The sequence below is a fragment of the Coregonus lavaretus genome, assembly GCF_964263955.1.
Source record: "Coregonus lavaretus genome assembly, chromosome: 39".
Taxonomy (NCBI): Eukaryota; Metazoa; Chordata; class Actinopteri; order Salmoniformes; family Salmonidae; genus Coregonus; species Coregonus lavaretus.
This window is the reverse complement of record NC_140026.1, coordinates 14,098,057-14,115,505: the sequence shown is the minus strand read 5'-3', so window position 1 is coordinate 14,115,505 and position 17,449 is coordinate 14,098,057. Positions and strand designations below refer to the sequence as shown.

Genomic DNA, 17,449 nt, shown 5'->3' with positions numbered 1-17,449 from the left:
ACACTCACCAGCTCCTCATTTTCCTCAATCACATGCGAGATGCTTTGTTAGGGCAGCAGGATGAGCATCCCATCTATGTTGTTGTTTGGGACAATGTGAGTTTTCACAGAGCCCTCCAGGTTAGAGAGTGGTACAATATGAACCAAGGTTTTATCAATCTTTACCTTCCACCGTACTCCCCTTTCCTAAACCCCATTGAGGAATTATTCTCCTCATGGCGGTGGAAGGTATATGAACGCCAACCTTACACCAGGGTAAATCTCCTGCAAGCCATGGGACTTGCCTGTGGTGACATAGGTGTGGAGGCATGCCAAGCCTGGTTACGGCATGCCAGGGGTTTTCTCCCCCGTTGCCTGGCCAGACAAAATGTGGCCTGTGATGTGGATGAAGTCCTGTGGCTTGACCCAGATGGAGACATGATGCTGTGGCTGAGTAATGCACTTATTTGTATATTTTTGTACTTTATTTTTACATGGGCTTACTGTACACAAGTGGCAAACGCATAAGATTTCTGTTTGTTTTTACAAGTGCTACATGTAAATGCACAAGATTTCTGTTTTGTCTTTTTGTACAAGTGCTAAATGCACAGGTTTTTTTTGTTTTGCAACATGCATTTAGCCTACAGTGAACAATAAACATTTATTTCTTCAGCTTCATGTCCTGAGCATTGTGTTTTCTATTTTTCTACATAGTGTTTAGTGACTGTTCAGTAGTGTTTTTTATTTTGATTGACTCGGGGCACGATTTGACAACATAGTTCAGTTTTGAGCACAGATTGAACTGTTTTGAGGTGAAAGTTTGGTTTTGCAAGAAGAGTCTGAGGTTTTGTGAATGTAGCTTGAAAATTGGGTTTTGTGTTCACAATTAAGAGAAAAGGAGTGCAGCTTTCAAGAAATGTGTCTTAGCAATCGAGAAAAACTGTAAGCTGGGGGTGAGTCTCATTCTGACCAGAGAGATAGAGACATTAAACTGGGGGTGAGTCTCAATCTGCCCAGAGAAATAGAGGCATTAAGCTGGGGGTGAGTCTCATTCTGCCCAGAGCGATAGAGACATTAACCTGGGGGTGAGTCTCATTCTGACCAGAGAGATAGAGACATTAACCTGGGGGTGAGTCTCATATCATCCAGAGAGATAGAGACATTAAGCTGGGGGTGAGACTCATTCTGTCCAGAGAGATAGAGACATTAAGCTGGGGGTTAGTCTTGTTGTGCATGGCAGCCCGCTATGCTCAATCCTGTCCTAGGAAACCATAATTGGCTATGCATGATTGGAGGCTCTATGTCGCTGAGAGAGGGCTGGCTGGCAGGATAGCTGGCAGTGCCAAGTGTGTGTGTGTGTGTGTCCTCAAGAGCAAGTTTTTATTTGTTTTTTTGTGTCTATGTATGAATTGTTTGAGTGTTCGTGTGTGTGTGTGTGTGTGCATGTTTATATGTGTTATCATGTGCGTGTGTGTGTGTGTATATGTGTGTATGTTTATATGTGTGTTCTGTGTGCGTGTGTGTGTCGTACCAGGCTGACGAGCTGAGAGAGGGTCATCCCCACTCGGACCTGGACTCTCTCCTCCCATTGTTTAGCTGGCCGGACCTTCAGGTTGTAGTTATGGAAGATCTTCTTGTGAAGCAGCTTCTCTGTTTCTGACGCTCCTGGAGAGAGATAGAGAAAGAGGGAAAGATGGAGAGAGAGATTGGGGGGAGAGGGAGAGGGAGAGAGGTGGAGAGAGAGTGAGAGAAAGAGGGAGAGAAAAATAGAGAGAGGGAGAGCGAGAGCGAGAGATGAGAGATACCGAGAACAAGAGAGCAAGAGAGAGATGGCGATAGAGAGAGAGAGAGAGAGAGGGAAAGAGAGAGATATGGAATGAGAAGAGAAAAAGAGGGAACAAGAGGAGAGAGAGAGAGAGAGAGAGGCTGAGGGACTGAAACAACAAGTAAGGAGCAGGTGGTGTACAATGGGTAGCAAAGGTGATCTATACTGTAATCGATATCCACTACTGCACTGCAGGTTCAAAGACATATCTGGAGCAGCGGCAAAATCTGAGATCAAAATAGATTCTAAATAGAATGATCACACAATGGAGTGTTAATGAGCTTCGTTAAACGTTCCATTTGATCTCTGATGAAGGAGCACTTTACTTTGGTCTTTCATTCTTTCAATGTGTACTGCTGGGGCTGAAATTATCAAGCTTCGTAGAATAGGAGTTCTGATCTAGGATCAGCTCCCTCCTGTCCATATAATCATATTCATCAGCACTCCTACTCTAAGACGCTTAATACATATGGGCCCTGATTTATATATTTGCTTCGATCAAACAGTAATATTATACTAATCCACCAAACCATGTACATCTGTCTCAAATTCTCTTTCCATATGTCTATCTCTTTGTTTCTATTCCCCCTCTCTCTTTATATCTCTCTATCCTTCTCTCTCTCTCTTTCCGACAGGTTATTAGCTCCCACGTTCCCTGTCCTCTATCACAGTCACTCTATCACAGTCTGGCTGCCTCTCTCTCTCTCTCTCTCTCTCTCTCTCTCTCTCTCTCTCTCTCTCTCTCTCTCTCTCTCTCTCTCTCTCTCTCTCTCTCTACTGCCTGGTTTCCCTCCCCAGAGAGAGAGAGGGGACACATACAATGACACTACACCACCACAGTAGGCACCCAGGGGAGACAATGGCCTAGAGGTCACCAGCTAGCATGTGGGGATGTTTGCTTGCAACACCCCCACTGGGTCACAAGGTCAAAGTCAAAGGCATGGATCTTGGTTGGGTGTATGTTTTTTTTCTGTTTGTCACTCAAAACCAAAGTGCACAGAGGCAGGAGTGGTACTGTTATTAGGTTGCTAATAAAGTCATGACAATGACATACTGTAATGGCATTTTTACCAGTCTTTTTAAAGAGATGTCATTTATGACTTACACATACCATGTGTTTCTTCAGTCGCTTAACACACAACCTCAACCTCAACACACAACCTCAACACACAACCTCAACCTCAACACACAACCTCAGATGCAAACAAATATATGCCCATGCCATGCATTGCACACACACACACACACACACACACACACACCAGTGGAGGCTGCTGAGGGGAGGACGACTCATAAAAATGGCTGGAATGGAGTGAATGGAATGGTATCAAACACAGGTATGTGTTTGATACCATTCCATTCACTCCATTCCAGCCATTATACTCCATTCCACCCATTATTATGGGCCGTCCTCCCCTCAGCAGCCTCCACTGACACACATACACACTTTCCTTACCAGTGAGAGTGAGGCAGAGGCAAGCACACACCACCCACAGGAGAAGGTCCATCCTCTCTCCCATCTTCATCCTCATAGACATCCTCAAAACACCTCAGACCACAAGGAGCCACACTGTTTTGCCCCTTCACCTGGCAACCAACAAACCAACCAAACTGTACCGTAGGGGTGTACCGACCTTACCCACCAACTGTACCCACTCTCCCAATGGGTGGGCACTCTAACCACCTTTAGCAGGAACCTGGATAGTCCAACCAAGTCGCTAATCGTTAACACACTCCCCCACACACGCACCCAGGTCCAGAGTGTTGAACAGGCCACCACAGCCGGTACACCAACCTTTAGCTATGCCAACCTTCCAGGCTGAGTCCTGCTTGTGCGTGCAAACTTTTTTTTTTTCTCTCTCTCTCTCTCTCTCTCTCTCTCTCTCTCTCTCTCTCTTCTCTTTTTGGGTGGGCGTCATCTGCTTGGGGGCGCTCTCGCCTGATTGGCCGGCGGTGCTGGGAGTGACAGGATGTAGGAATGTGTTATGGACTATGAAAGCCTCCATAGTCAGACACCTGTTGGTGTGGTTTGGGTCGAAGGGGGAGGGGTGGCGGGTCATGACAATAGGTATATTTTGGGGGAGAACAAAGGGGGGGGAGGTTCAGATGGGGAGACGCCCCACATCAGGTCACACTGTGCTTTTGGTGGAACCCTCACTGTACATGCTACTACTTCCCTGTTTTGCCTTCTTGCCAGGTCGCCAAATTGCATGCTACCCTCTAATGTCTCTCTCTCTTTCACTCCATCAATTTATCTCTGTCTGGCCATCTGTGTCTGTTTAGTTAGACTGTATGTTGCCCTCTCTCTCTCTCTCTCTCTCTCTCTCTCTCTCTCTCTCTCTCTCTCTCTCTCTCTCTCTCTCTCTCTCTCTCTCTCTGTCTGTCCTTTGGTGGAATGGCATTCCCAGCTCTGCCCAGTGTATGATATGTGGAGCATTGAAAGGACTGGGGGGAAGTCCAGCTCAGACATAAACCAACCATAAAACACCACAGCCAGCCCTGTCCAGAGTCCAACACCTGGTCAACACACTCAAACATCACATCACTATCAACACAGGTAATCAGGCTAGAAGGCCGTCTGAAGGGCTAAACACGTCAGAAATAAATAGGGACTGAATGACATTACCTGACCAGGAGAAACTATGGGCCTTGGTCTATAACTAGTGGAGGCCTGAGTTTCTGCTGGTCAGGTCAAACACCTGGTCCACCATGTATGATGGCTTCCTCCCTTTTTCTTTACTCTCGCTTTCTCCCCTACTCTCTTTCTGCCCCTCCCCCCATCTCTCTCATTCTCGCTCTTCCTCCATCCCTGTCCTACTCTCTCTCTCTCGCCCCTTACTCCATCTCTCTCTCTCTCTCTCTCTCTCTCCCCTGCCCTCCCTGTCGTTATTTCTCGTTTGACACTGCTCCTGTGGAGGTCAGAGGGCGAGCCTGGCGGAGGTGTTGCCAGAGGATACAAACACAAACAGGTGATAAATCTGAGACAGGTTCAGAGTTGGGGGACATAACTGGAACCTCCCCTCCTGCCTGCACTACTCTCAATATAAACACAGTTGTGTGTGTGTGTCTCAGTCAGCCAGTCAGTGCTCCACTGTCCCATAATGCCACTGTGTCAGACACCCTGTGTGATTCCCAAAATGGCACCCCATTCCCTATTTAGTGCACTTATTTTGACTAGGGCTCATAGGGAATAGGGTGCCGTTTCATCTCTGTATGGATGGGTACCCAGCTGTGTGTGTTGACAATGACACATTTCACCTAGTTCAGTCACGTGGCATTGACCACAGAGGTGAATGAAGAACTGAAAACGTACACAAACTGCCCATTGCAGGATACAAAGAAGACAATGTCCACTCCTTTACTTGTGTGTGCTGGGAGGGTTTCTCCAATGATTCTCATCCATATACTTTCTCTAAATAACAGTAAGTATCTCTAAATAAAGCGAAGCCAGTTCAGAAAGGAAAGCTGAGTGTTGTGGCATCAGCTGATCACATCAGTGGATATTGCATGAACTGGATTCACGCTCCACTTACATGCGGTCTATTTAAGTTGACCAGTTGTACACATCAAATCAAATCAAATGTTATTTGTCACATGCTTCGTAAACAACAGGTGTAGACTAACAGTGAAATGCTTATTTACGGGTCCTTTTCCAACAATGCAGAGAGAAAGATAAAGACACAAAAATAAAAACTGAAATAGTGACACAAAGAATACATTCACAGTGAATAACGAAATCACATGGCTATATACAGGGAGTAGCATTACAGAGTCGATGAGCAGGGGTACGAGGTAATTTAGGTAGCTATGCACCAGTGGAGTAAAAAAAAATAGTGAAACATTAAAACATTTATTATTTTTTAGATAAAACTATACTAAATATATTCATGTCATCAAATAATTGATTAAAACACACTGTTTTGCAATGAAGGTCTACAGTATCCTCAACAGCACTCTCTGGGGTAGCACAATGGTGTAGCCTGAGGACAGCTAGGTTCTGTACCTCTGGGTACATTGGCCTAGGAGGCTCATGGTTCTCACCCCCTCCATAGACTTACACAGTAATTATGACGACTTCCGGAGGATGTCCTCCAACCTATCAGAACTCTTGCAGCATGAACTGACATGTTGTCCACCCAATTAAAGGATCAGGTAATTAATCTAGTACTGAAAGCATAAGCTACAGCTAGCTAGCACTGCAGTGCAGAAAATGTGGTAAGTAGTTAACTCAAAGAGAGAGAAAGACAGTAGTTGAACAGTTTCAAACAGCTTGAGAAGCAAGAGAGAGAGAGAAAAATATTTCATTGTATATTTTTCACTTTCACATTTTCTTACTTAGCTAGTGAATGCAGCTACTGTAGCTAGTTTAGCCCATTCAAACACCTGTCTCAAACAGAGAGGGATGCTATATTAGCTAGCTGGCTAAGGCTATCCAACACCGGAACTCTTCCAAGTCAAGGTAAGCTTTTGGTATTATTAATTTATGGTGTGGCTATTATTACGCTTTAGCTACTGCAGGCCTATGATATGAAGGCAGTGCACCCCGGTGCTCCAACTGACTCCGACAGTTGAACTTGAGGTGAGGAAGAATGTTTCAGGCCTAACAGAGTTACTCCTATAATCTAACAATATAATGCTTATCTTTATACAACATATTCGGATCGAATATGTTATAGGCTGTTTTTAAGGACATGTAATTTATTGATGTTGCTGGCTGCGCCAGGTTGGATCTGAATGCATATGGATGTCCGTTAAATTTCTCAACTGTCCGGTAATGTTGTCCGGCGCCAAACTTTCCTAAAGGAAACTCTGAAATGGCTCATTCTTTTTATGAAGATTTTAGAATATTCACATGAAAACTGTCGCCAATTGGATGGAAACCTAGCTAGAGACACCCTAAAGACTCTGGCAAGTGTGGTAGTCCAGTGTCACTTTGATTATGCCTGCACATCATGGTTCACCAGCAGCCCCAAGCATCTAAAGAATAAGCTACCAGCCAAACAAGCTTGTAAGAATTGTACTTAAACTTCCCCCTCATACTCATCTGGAGGTTGAGCATTTTTTCATCTCTATCTCTGTAATGTGTCTGTATCTATGTAATTGTATATGTACAGTGCATTCGGAAATATTCAGACCCATTGACTTTTTCTACATTTTGTTACGTTACTGCCTTATTCTAAAATTGATTAAATAAATAAAAATCCTCGACTTTGAGCTCAGGTGCATCCTTGAGATGCACCTGAGCTCATCCTTGAGATGTTTCTAAAACTTGATTGGAGTCCACCTGTGGTAAATTCAATGGATTGAACATGATTTGGAAAGGCACACACCTGTCAATATAAGGTCCCACAGTGCATGTCAGAGCAAAAACCAAGCCATGAGGTCGAAGGAATTGTCCGTAGAGCTCCGAGACAGGATTGTGTCGAGGCACAGATCTGGGAATGGGTAGCAACAATTTTTTGCAGCATTGAAGGTTCCCAAGAACACAGTGGCCTCCATCATTCTTTAATGGAATAAGTTTGGAACCACCAAGACTCTTACTAGAGCTGGCCATCCGGCCAAACTGAGCAATCGGGGGAGAAGGGCTTTGGTCAGTGAGGTGACCAAGAACCCAATGGTCACTCTGACAGAGCTCCAAAGTTCCTCTGTGGAGATGGGAGAACCTTCCAGAAGGACAATCATCTCTGCAGCACTCCACCAATCAGGCCTTTATGGTAGAGTGGCCAGACGGAAGCCACTCCTCAGTAAAAGGCACATGACAGCCCACTTGGAGTTTGCCAAAAGGCACTTAAAGGACTCTCAGACCATGAGAAACAAGATTCTCTGGTCTGATGGAACCAAGAACTCTTTGGCCTGAATGCAAAGCGTCACATCTGGAGGAAACCTGGCACCATCCCTACGGTGACGCATGGTGGTGGCAGAATCATGCTGGGGGGATGTTTTTCAGTGGCAGGGACTGGGAGACTAGTCAGGATCAAGGGAAAGATGAACGGAGCAAAGTTCAGAGAGATCTTTGATGAAAACCTACTCCAGAGCACTCAGGACCTCAGACTGGGGTGAAGGTTCACCTTCCAACAGGACAACAACCCTAAGCACACAGCCAAGACAACGCAGGAGTTGCTTCGGGACAAGTCTCTGAATGTCCTTGAGTGGCCCAGTCAGAGCCCGGACTTCAACCCGATCTAACATCTCTAGAGAGACCTGAAAATAGCTGTGCAGTGACACTCCCCATCCAACCTGACAGAGCTTGAGAGGATATGCAGAAAAGAATGGGAGAAACTCCCCAAATACAGGTGTGCCAAGCTTGTAGCGTCATACCGGTAAGTCGCTCTGGATAAGAGAGTCTGCTAAATGACTAAAATGTAAATGTAAATGTGATACCCAAGAAGAATCAAGGCTGTAATAGCTGCCAAAGGTGCTTCAACAAAGTACTGAGTAAAGGGTCTGAATACTTATGTAAATGTGATATTTTGTATTTGTATTTTTTTACACATTTGCAAAAATCTCTAAAAACGTTTTTTTGCTTTGTCATAGTGGGGTATTGTTTGTAGATTGATGAGGGGGAAAAACAATTTAATCCATTTTAGAATAAGGCTGTAACGTAACAAAATGTGGAAAAAGTCAAGGGGTCTGAATACATTGCGAATGTACTGTATTTATGTAAAAAAATAGGTACCACAATGGAAATATGTCCCCGACTTTATTGTGCAATACTTTAGAAAATCTTTGTGTATATATGCATTTTTTAAACTGACAAATAGAATCAGTCAATCCAAACAGTGCAGCGGCCAATCAATGAATGGAAAGAGACGTGTTACAAAATACCAAAAAGTTTAATGACATTCAGAAATTGTCAAGCCAAGCCTTCGATACTGGGTAAGCCTGCTGAGTAGGGAGGGATGTATTTACTGTTTTTCCCGAGATTGACACAGTCTATTTATTGTGGTGTTGAAAACGCAAACCATGATATTGAAGTGCCTGAAGTCAGTATGCTTTGTTTTTTGATTGTGTGGTGCATCGGCACAGAACCCAGTGTAATGAAACAGGCAGGGAGAGTGATTTTGTCTGTTGTGGTCAGAGAACCCTCAACCTTCTGGCCCGTATTGTAGTGAATGAATACAATGTGAAATGTGATAAATATAGTATCCCTAACTAGCATAGAAAAAGTTAATCCATGCTTCTCTAATTTAAAATAACGTAAGTAGCAAGGTCAGTAGGCTGCAGCCATGCTTCGGAGGGGGAGGGGAAGGTAGCCTACACGCACACACTGGCAAAGATCTTCCGCTGGCAGGCAGACACTGGAAGAAGTTTCTGATTGACAGAGGGAGGGCTTTGCATAGGCGCTTTGTTGGTTTTTTTGTGTGACTGGGAAAAAATACCTGGAAATTCATTTAACATTATTAAAGAATATTATTAACCGGTTCCCATGCTTTTAAAATAAGGGTTATATTCTGGAATGGTATAGATCGCTTTCGTTCCCGGTTCTTATTTTGTTTCTTGAAAAATGTTTCCGGTTTTCTGTTCTGTTCCCTGAACCTGTTCCAACCCCTGGTTTTCGATCATAGTTAATAATGCAGAGACATTATGTACAAAAAAAGTTATGATTAGCGTAAAAAATCACACAAAATAGCAGACGGCAACTATCCACTGCAGGGACATCTTCTTCGATGTCAGATGTCACGCGCACGCATGCGCTAGTGTCTCTTGCTGCCGCTGCGTTTCTGCTGTAACTAGCTGTTACACACTTTGCTTGTTGTTTTCTGATATGCAACCACTACCTCAGTCTCCACCTGTGGGTTCTATGTTTCTTCCTTCAGGGGATTTGGTATAGCATATCATATAGTTATTTTATCATCTTTATAGGACGCTTCGCTCTGGCAGTGAGCTACCCTGAAAGTGCAGAGCCTAACGCCAAGACATTCGTTGTAATCTTTTCTGATAAATGGTTAAACGTACACTTGGTGTTTTTCTTTCTGAACTAACATATAACCTAAACATCTCACTTTCTTTATTGAAAAGTAATCCAAAGCCCTCTATGAGTTCAGCCTCTCTCTAAACACGCATGTATGCACGCACACACACACACACACAGGCCTTAGGGAAGCCTAGGCCTGTACAGTAGTGTCCAGTGCAGTGGTCCCAGATGACCAGTGTCCAGTGTCCAGTGTGTGATGTTATTAATATAACTGGTCCAGCAGGTGACGAGGCCTGTGTGTGTGTTCTCTATTATTACATATGGCACAGGGATCACATTCTGACAACAGATGGAGCCTTTGAATTTAGTTCTCAGATCTTTATTTAAAAAACGAAAGCACAACAAGCTTAACGAACAGGTGTGTGTATGTGTGTGTATGTGTGTATGGGAGATAGTGAGAGAGAGAGAGAGAGAGAGAGAGAGAGAGAGAGAGAGAGAGAGAGAGAGAGAGAGAGAGAGAGAGAGAGAGAGAGAGAGAGAGAGAGAGAGAAAGGGAGAGAGAGAAGAGGGAGAATGATGGAGGGAGGCTTGTGTGTGTGTTTGTGTGTGGCACAGGTTCCTACAGTAATGGGAATTCCACAGGTTGTTGGTACAGCTGGTGAAAAGAGTGTGCGTGTGTGTGTGTGTGTTTTGTGTGTGTATGAGCATGCTATTCCACTCCTGAATACAAGAATAGCCCTCACACACTAAAATACACAACAGATTACCAGAGGTACATATATATCGCTAGCACGCGCTAGCTTTGCAAACACAAATTCTCACACTGGTAATGAAATGCATGCACTTGCTCCTTTATGTGGTGTTCAAGGTCTTTATCTTCTCACACCAAACAAATACATGTCAATAAATACATACAGAAGTAACACTACAACTACAGTCTTGTCTACGGTTGCCAAATTCCGGTAAACTTTCAAAAAAAATCTCAGGTTTTCCAGAAATTCTGTCGGTTGGATGATTGCCGGATTTCCTGCTTCCATCCTGATTCAAGGAGTCTTCCAACCTGGGAATGTCACACTTCAGGACAGCAGATATAGAAAAGAACACATGCACAGTACATAGCTACTCATAGACTGTACAGTAGCTGTTATTCAAGGCATCGCTGGAGGTAAGAAAAGTGTGTGCAGGAGGATCTAGCTACACATGTCTGTGCTTTGGACGCTGGAGACAACTGTCAAGGTAGGCTTCAAGGGATTTGGTGAAGTAAGTTTGGGCATCTTATTAGTGTGTGCGTGCGTGTGTGTTCATGTATGAGTTACTGTAAATATATAGATTTACTGGTAAATTTGTAATGTGTGTGTGTGGGTGTGTCTATCCCATGTTAGGGGTACTTGAAGGGGTTGCTGGGGGTGTGGTTGAAGCTGGCGTCGGTGAAGATACCCAGGGTTCCCACAGTGGTGAAGATCCACAGGAACATACGATTGACTACCATGACTACGTACAGCAAGTCCTTCCTCAGCTGGGGTGGGAGGGAGGGAGGGAGGGGAGGGGGAGGGGGGGGGGGAGAAAAGAGAAGAAAGTGAAAGGATAGAGAGAGAAAAGAGAAAAAGAATGAATGACAGGAATAGGCAGATATCAGTGCAGGAAAATAATTTAAACAATTCTCGAAAAATAGAACAGTCCGAAAATAGAGGGGGAGAAAAGAGAAGAAAGTGAAAGGATAGAGAGAGAAAAGAGAAAAAGAATGAATGACAGGAATAGGCAGATATCAGTGCAGGAAAATAATTTAAACAATTCTCGAAAAATAGAACAGTCCGAAAATAGATTGAGATGGTAGGAAATGTAGAGGAAACTTTTGAAAAAGCTTAGATAGCTACTTTCCTTTTCAACTCATTTGTGTCATTTACTCACAGCAGCAAAGTCCTTCTCAGCGATGTAGGTGATGGCATCGATGGCAGTCTTGAGCTCTGGAGGCAGAGTGAGGAAGTGGCTTGGCCCGTCAATGAACTTCCTCAGGTCAGTACACATACCATCTGACTGGTACCTATAGATACACAAGAAGGGAGGGAAGGGGTTAAACACACTAATGCCCAATCCTGAATAAACTACTAACACCTATGCACTTCATGTACACTGATCAAAAATATAAACACAACATGCAACAATTTCAAAGATTTTACTGAGTTACAGTTCATATAAGGAAATCAGTCAATTGAAATAAATTCATTAGGCCCTAATCTATGGATTTCACATGACTGGGTATGCAGATATGCATCGGTTGGTCACAGACACCTTAAAAAAGGTATGGGAGTGAATCAGAAAACCTGTCAGTATCTGGTGTGACCACCATTTGCCTCATGCAGCGCGACACATCTCCTTCGCATAGAGTTGATCAGGCTGTTGATTGTGGCCTGCTGAATGTTGTCCCACTCCTCATCAATGGCTGTGCGAAGTTGCTGGACATTGGCGGGAACTGGAACACGCTGTCGTACCCATTGATCCAGAGCATCCCAAACATGCTCAATGGGTGACATTTCTGGTGAGTATGTAGGCCATAGAAGAGCTGGGACATTTTCAGCTTCCAGGAATTGTGTACAGATCCCTGTGACATGGCGCCGTGCATTATCATGCTGAAACATGAGGTGATGGTGGCAGATGAATGGCAGGACAATAGGCCTCAGTATCTCGTAACAGTATGTCTGTGCATTCAAATTGCCATCGATAAAATGCAATTGTGTTCATTGTTCGTAGCTTATGCCTACCCATACCATAACCCCACCGCCACCATGGGGCACTCTGTTCACAAAGTTGACATCAGCAAACCGCTCTCCCACACGACTGCCATCTGCCCAGTACAGTTGAAACTGGGATTCATCTGTGAAGAGCACACTTCTCCAGCGTGCTAGTGACCATCAAAGGTGAGTATTTGCATACTGAAGTCGGTTACGACGCCGAACTGCAGTCAGGTCAAGATGAGCTTCCCTGAGACGGTTTCTGACAGTTTGCGCAAAAATTCTTCAGTTGTGCAAACCCACAGTTTCATCAGCTGTCCGGGTGGCTGGTCTCAGACGATCCCGCAGGTGAAGAAGCCGGATGTGGAGGTCTTGGTTCTGGGACATACTGCCAAATTCTCTAAAACAACATTGGAGCCGGCTTATGGTAGAGAAATTAACATTCAATTATCTGGCAACAGCTCTGGTGGACATTCCTGCAGTCATCATGCCAATTGCACGCTCCCTCAAAACTTGAGACATATGTGGCATTGTGTTGTGTGACAAACCTGCACATTTTAGGGTGATCTTTTATTGTCCCCAGCACAAGGTGCACCTGTGTAATGATCATGCTGTTTAATCAGCTTCTTGATATGCCACAACTGTCGGGTGGATGGATTATCTTGAGAAAGGAGAAATGCTCACTAACCGGGATGTAAACAAATTTGTGCTCAACACTTTAGAGAAATATGCTTTTTGTGTGTATGGAACATTTCTAGGATCTTTTGTTTCAGATCATGAAACATGGGACCAACACTTTACATGTTGTGTTTATATTCTTATTCAGTATCTGAAAGGACTAGATAGGTGTATGGCCGTTGCTGTGGTGAGCGAGAGAACCGTGCCTGTATCTCTCACGGAACTAAAATTAGATTCTATGATCTCTCTCCTTCTCTCCGCTCTGATAGACATGACCCGGCAACTCTCATCTCTCCAGCGTTGCGCTTCATAATTTATTTCCTTACATAATCATAGCCACGGGAAGGGGGCTGGAGGTGCTGCAGCACTCCTGATAAATATAAATGTATTTGCCAAAGTTTAAGAATTACTACTTTCGGTTCAGAAGGAAATTAAATGATTCACCAGGAGTAGGCCTATAATTTAGCCACAGAGAATCAATATCTTATTTTAAAAAGTTGCCTAGCTGTGGATTATGTGTAGCCCAATAACAAGGCATAGCCTACAGTCTGGAACCGGCAGCAAATCTTTCACAGGACAAACAGCATGTAGCCACAACAGGTTTTTCGCAATATTTCAAATACAATCACGGGAAATTACAAATTGGAAAGCAAATGGCTCCTGCAGAAAAGAGAAGACTAATCTGTCCGTAGGCTATCAAAATATTTTATAAACTTCCAAATAGGCCTATTGAGCAAACAGCATTGTTTCAGCAAGACTAGAGAGATAGGCTTTGGCAGGAGCTCATAGGCCATCGTCAGTGAGTGAGCTGCACATCATTGGGTCAGTGAAACTGGAAAGCTTTTTTAGGACTACAGTCGTGGTCAAAAGTTTTGAGAATGACACAAGTATTGGTCTTCACAAAGTTCGCTGCTTCAGTGTTTTGAGATATTTTTGTCAGATGTTACTATGGTATACTGAAATATAATTACAAGCATTCCATAAGTGTCAAAGGCTTTTATTGACATTTACATTAAGTTTATACACAGAGTCAATATTTGCAGTGTTGACCCTTCTTTTTCAAGACCTCTGCAATCCGCCCTGGCATGCTGTCAATTAACTTCTGGGCCACATCCTGACTGATGGCAGCCCATTCTTGCATAATCAATGCTTGGAGTTTGTCAGAAGTTGTGGGTTTTTGTTTGTCCACCCGCCTCTTGAGGATTGACCACAAGTTCTCAATGGGATCAAGGTCTGGGGAGTTTCCTGGCCATGGACCCAAAATGTCTATGTTTTTTTCCCCGAGCCACTTAGTTATCACTTTTGCCTCATGGCAAGGTGCTCCATCATGCTGGAAAAGGCATTGGTCATCACCAAACTGTTCTTGGATGGTTGGGAGATGTTGCTCTCGGAGGATGTGTTGGTACCATTCTTTATTCATGGCTGTGTTCTTAGGCAAAATTGTGAGTGAGCCCACTCCCTTGGCTGAGAAGCAACCCCACACATGAATGGTCTCAGGATGCTTTACTGTTGGCATGACACAGGACTGATGGTAGCACTCACCTTGTCTTCTCCGGACAAGATTTTTTCCGGATGCCCCAAACAATCGGAAAGGGGATTCATCAGAGAAAATGACTTTACCCCAGTCCTCAGCAGTCCAATCCCTGTACCTTTTGCAGAATATCAGTCTGTCCCTGATGTTTTTCCTGGAGAGAAGTGGCTTCTTTGCTGCCCTTCATGACACCAGGCCATCCTCCAAAAGTCTTCGCCTCACTGTGTGTGCAAATGCACTCGCACCTGCCTGCTGCCATTCCTGAGTAAGCTCTGCACTTGTGGTGCCCTGATCCCGCAGCTGGATCAACTTTAGGAGACGGTCCTGGCGTTTGCTGGACTTTCTTGGGCGCCCTGACGCCTTCTTCACAACAATTGAACCTCTCTCCTTGAAGTTCTTGATGATCCGATAAATGGTTGATTTAGGTGCAATCTTACTAGCAGCAATATCCTTGCCTGTGAAGCCCTTTTTGTGCAAAGCAATGATGATGGCACGTGTTTCCTTGCAGGTAACCATGGTTAACAGAGGAAGAACAATGATTTCAAGCACCACCCTCCTTTTAAAGCTTCCAGTCTGTTTTTCTAACTCAATCAGCATGACAGAGTGATCTCCAGCCTTGTCCTCGTCAACACTCTCACCTGTGTTAACGAGAGAATCACTGACATGATGGCAGCTGGTCCTTTTGTGGCAGGGCTGAAATGCAGTGGAAATGTTTTTTGGGGATTAAGTTCATTTTCATGGCAAAGAGGGACTTTGCAATTAATTGCAATTCATCTGATCACGTTTCATGACATTCTGCAGTATATGCAAATTGCCATCATCAAAACTGAGGCAGCAGACTTTGTGAAAATTAGTATTTGTGTCATCCTCAACTTTTGACCGCGACTGTATAATTTGCTCCTCATATTGTACAATATGAGTCTCCACACACCTAAACCTATGCTATTGATTGATTCAAGAAGAGGTCATTTTTATTGATCTCAGATTATCAGTTTGTCAGTGCTATGTAGCTTGTCATTTCAATCATTTGTGCGGTATAAAAAAATATTTTGCTAAAGTCTCCAGTCATGTAAAATGGTGTAGAATTGCATGAAATGCGTTTATAAAAGGCAACAAAAAAATCGGACCATATGGCTACCATAAAAATTCCCCATGTGTGCAACTTCTGCATGCGCCTCTACTCTACTGCTCTATTCCACTGCGCAAATGCTGATATGCATCCAATGCTTTATTATAAAGTTATTTTTTTCATACCTCAGAGCCCCCCAGGTCACAACCCTCTCGCGCTCACTTTTTCTTCCGGCACCTCCCGATTTACAAATTAAGCACTTACTAACATATATTTTTTTCTGAAACACCCCTGTCTTGCTGTAGGCCTGTAGAGACTGAAAGCTGTTAGTGTTGCAGTTCTCCATAGATACCACCAGGGATCAGCATGGTGCTGTGTCTTCAGCCTGGCTACAGTGTGGTCATACAGAATCACAAAGGCAAGCAGGCAGGTCTTCTATCTCTCTCTGTAGGCTCTCTACTTGGTATTCCAGGCAGAGCCTGGCTTTACAATGCAGAGGTGTGTGTGTGCATGTGTGTGTGAGAGAGTTTATGTATGTATGTGTGTGTGTGTGCATGTCTCTGTGGCGAGCGAGGCGAGTGAAGCGCCACTGACCTCAGCAGCAAACAGCAGCTCCTCTCTCTCCAGTAGAGGGTCAGTAAATAACATCAGTGCTGTTTTACACGGAGAGAGAGGGATGCTGAGGCATGGTTTTGGGATGAACTACCTGCCTGAGGGGTAGAGACTGGAAGTGATGTGGAGGGACTAGATCATGTGTGTGTGGGTAGGAGGTGGGTGCATTGGGTGTGTGTGGGTGTCCCACATGAAAAAATACTATAATATACTATGGTATAAATATTATAGTATTCTTGCAGACTTTACTGTAGTATTCACTGTACTGTTTTTGCTGACATGTGTGTGTGTACATGTTGTCCTACCTTATCAGGACCAAAATATCCTGACAAATCACCAGAATATCCTGACAGGGTAGGAAAACAAGAACAATTCTGAAAAGTAATGCCCTGAATTTGTTAAAATGCTATTTTAGGCTTAAGGGTTAGGTTTAGGGTTTGTGGTAAAGGTTAGGGTTAGGGTTAAGGTTAGGGTTAGGAGTTAGGGTTATGTTTAGGGTTAAGGATTTAGGTTTAAGATGAGTGTTAGGGTTAGGTTCAGGGTTAGGGAAAATAGGATTGTTAATGGGAATACATTTTTACTCCCCAAAAAGTTCTGAAAACAGTGTGTGCGTGAGGATGTCAGCCAAATACTGAGCGGAGACAGAAGAACAGGGTGGAATAGCTCTAATGCTCACTCCCCTCTCCTCCGTCGCCGAGCCACCACCAACACATGCAAACCAGGCCTAATGTGTCAGAGGCGATTTGCGCTGATCATCATTATTATTTTAGCAATGATTTTCTCTCCTCCCTTTTCTCTCCCTCTCTCGCTCTTCTCTCTCACGGCCTCGTACACCCATTCCCCCGTCAGTAGATTTAGAGTGGAGGTTAATAAAGATGTAGGTGGCTGGGTTTCTGTGTGTGTGTGTGTGTGTGTGTGTGTGTTCGTGGCTGTGCGTGTGTGCGATTGCTTGCGTGACTGTGAGTGAGACTCTGTGTGTAAATGGTAAAAAGGGATAAAACACTAAGTTATCCATTTAGTCCTCATTGTATGAATCCCTTGGTGGCTGCTTTTTAGTAAATTACGATAGAATTCAATTTAGGGGACACTAGGGGGCAGAACATGTTACCAGA

The 17,449-nt window shown here is 44.1% G+C and overlaps 2 protein-coding genes across 2 annotated transcripts in view; both read right to left on the bottom strand.

The window, feature by feature from the left end:
• The window catches only part of LOC311113178 (acetylcholine receptor subunit beta-like), a gene marked incomplete at both ends in the record, with an annotated part of 39,247 nt that extends 35,906 nt beyond the window's left edge, over positions 1-3,341 (bottom strand). The window contains 2 exons of the mRNA XM_084156367.1: positions 1,510-1,643; positions 3,260-3,341. Of these exons, the coding sequence (XP_084012493.1) occupies positions 1,510-1,643; positions 3,260-3,341 (216 nt within the window). The remainder of the gene's footprint in view (positions 1-1,509; positions 1,644-3,259) is intronic.
• Positions 3,342-10,101: 6,760 nt separating this feature from the next.
• On the bottom strand, positions 10,102-12,159 carry LOC311113180 (acetylcholine receptor subunit beta-like). The gene is made up of 2 exons (XM_084156369.1): positions 11,627-12,159; positions 10,102-11,234 (listed from the first exon to the last, which is right to left on the bottom strand). The coding sequence occupies exons 1-2, from the start codon at positions 11,741-11,743 to the stop codon at positions 11,097-11,099; spliced, it is 255 nt and encodes an 84-aa protein (XP_084012495.1). The 5' UTR covers positions 11,744-12,159; the 3' UTR covers positions 10,102-11,096.
• Positions 12,160-17,449: the final 5,290 nt, after the last annotated feature.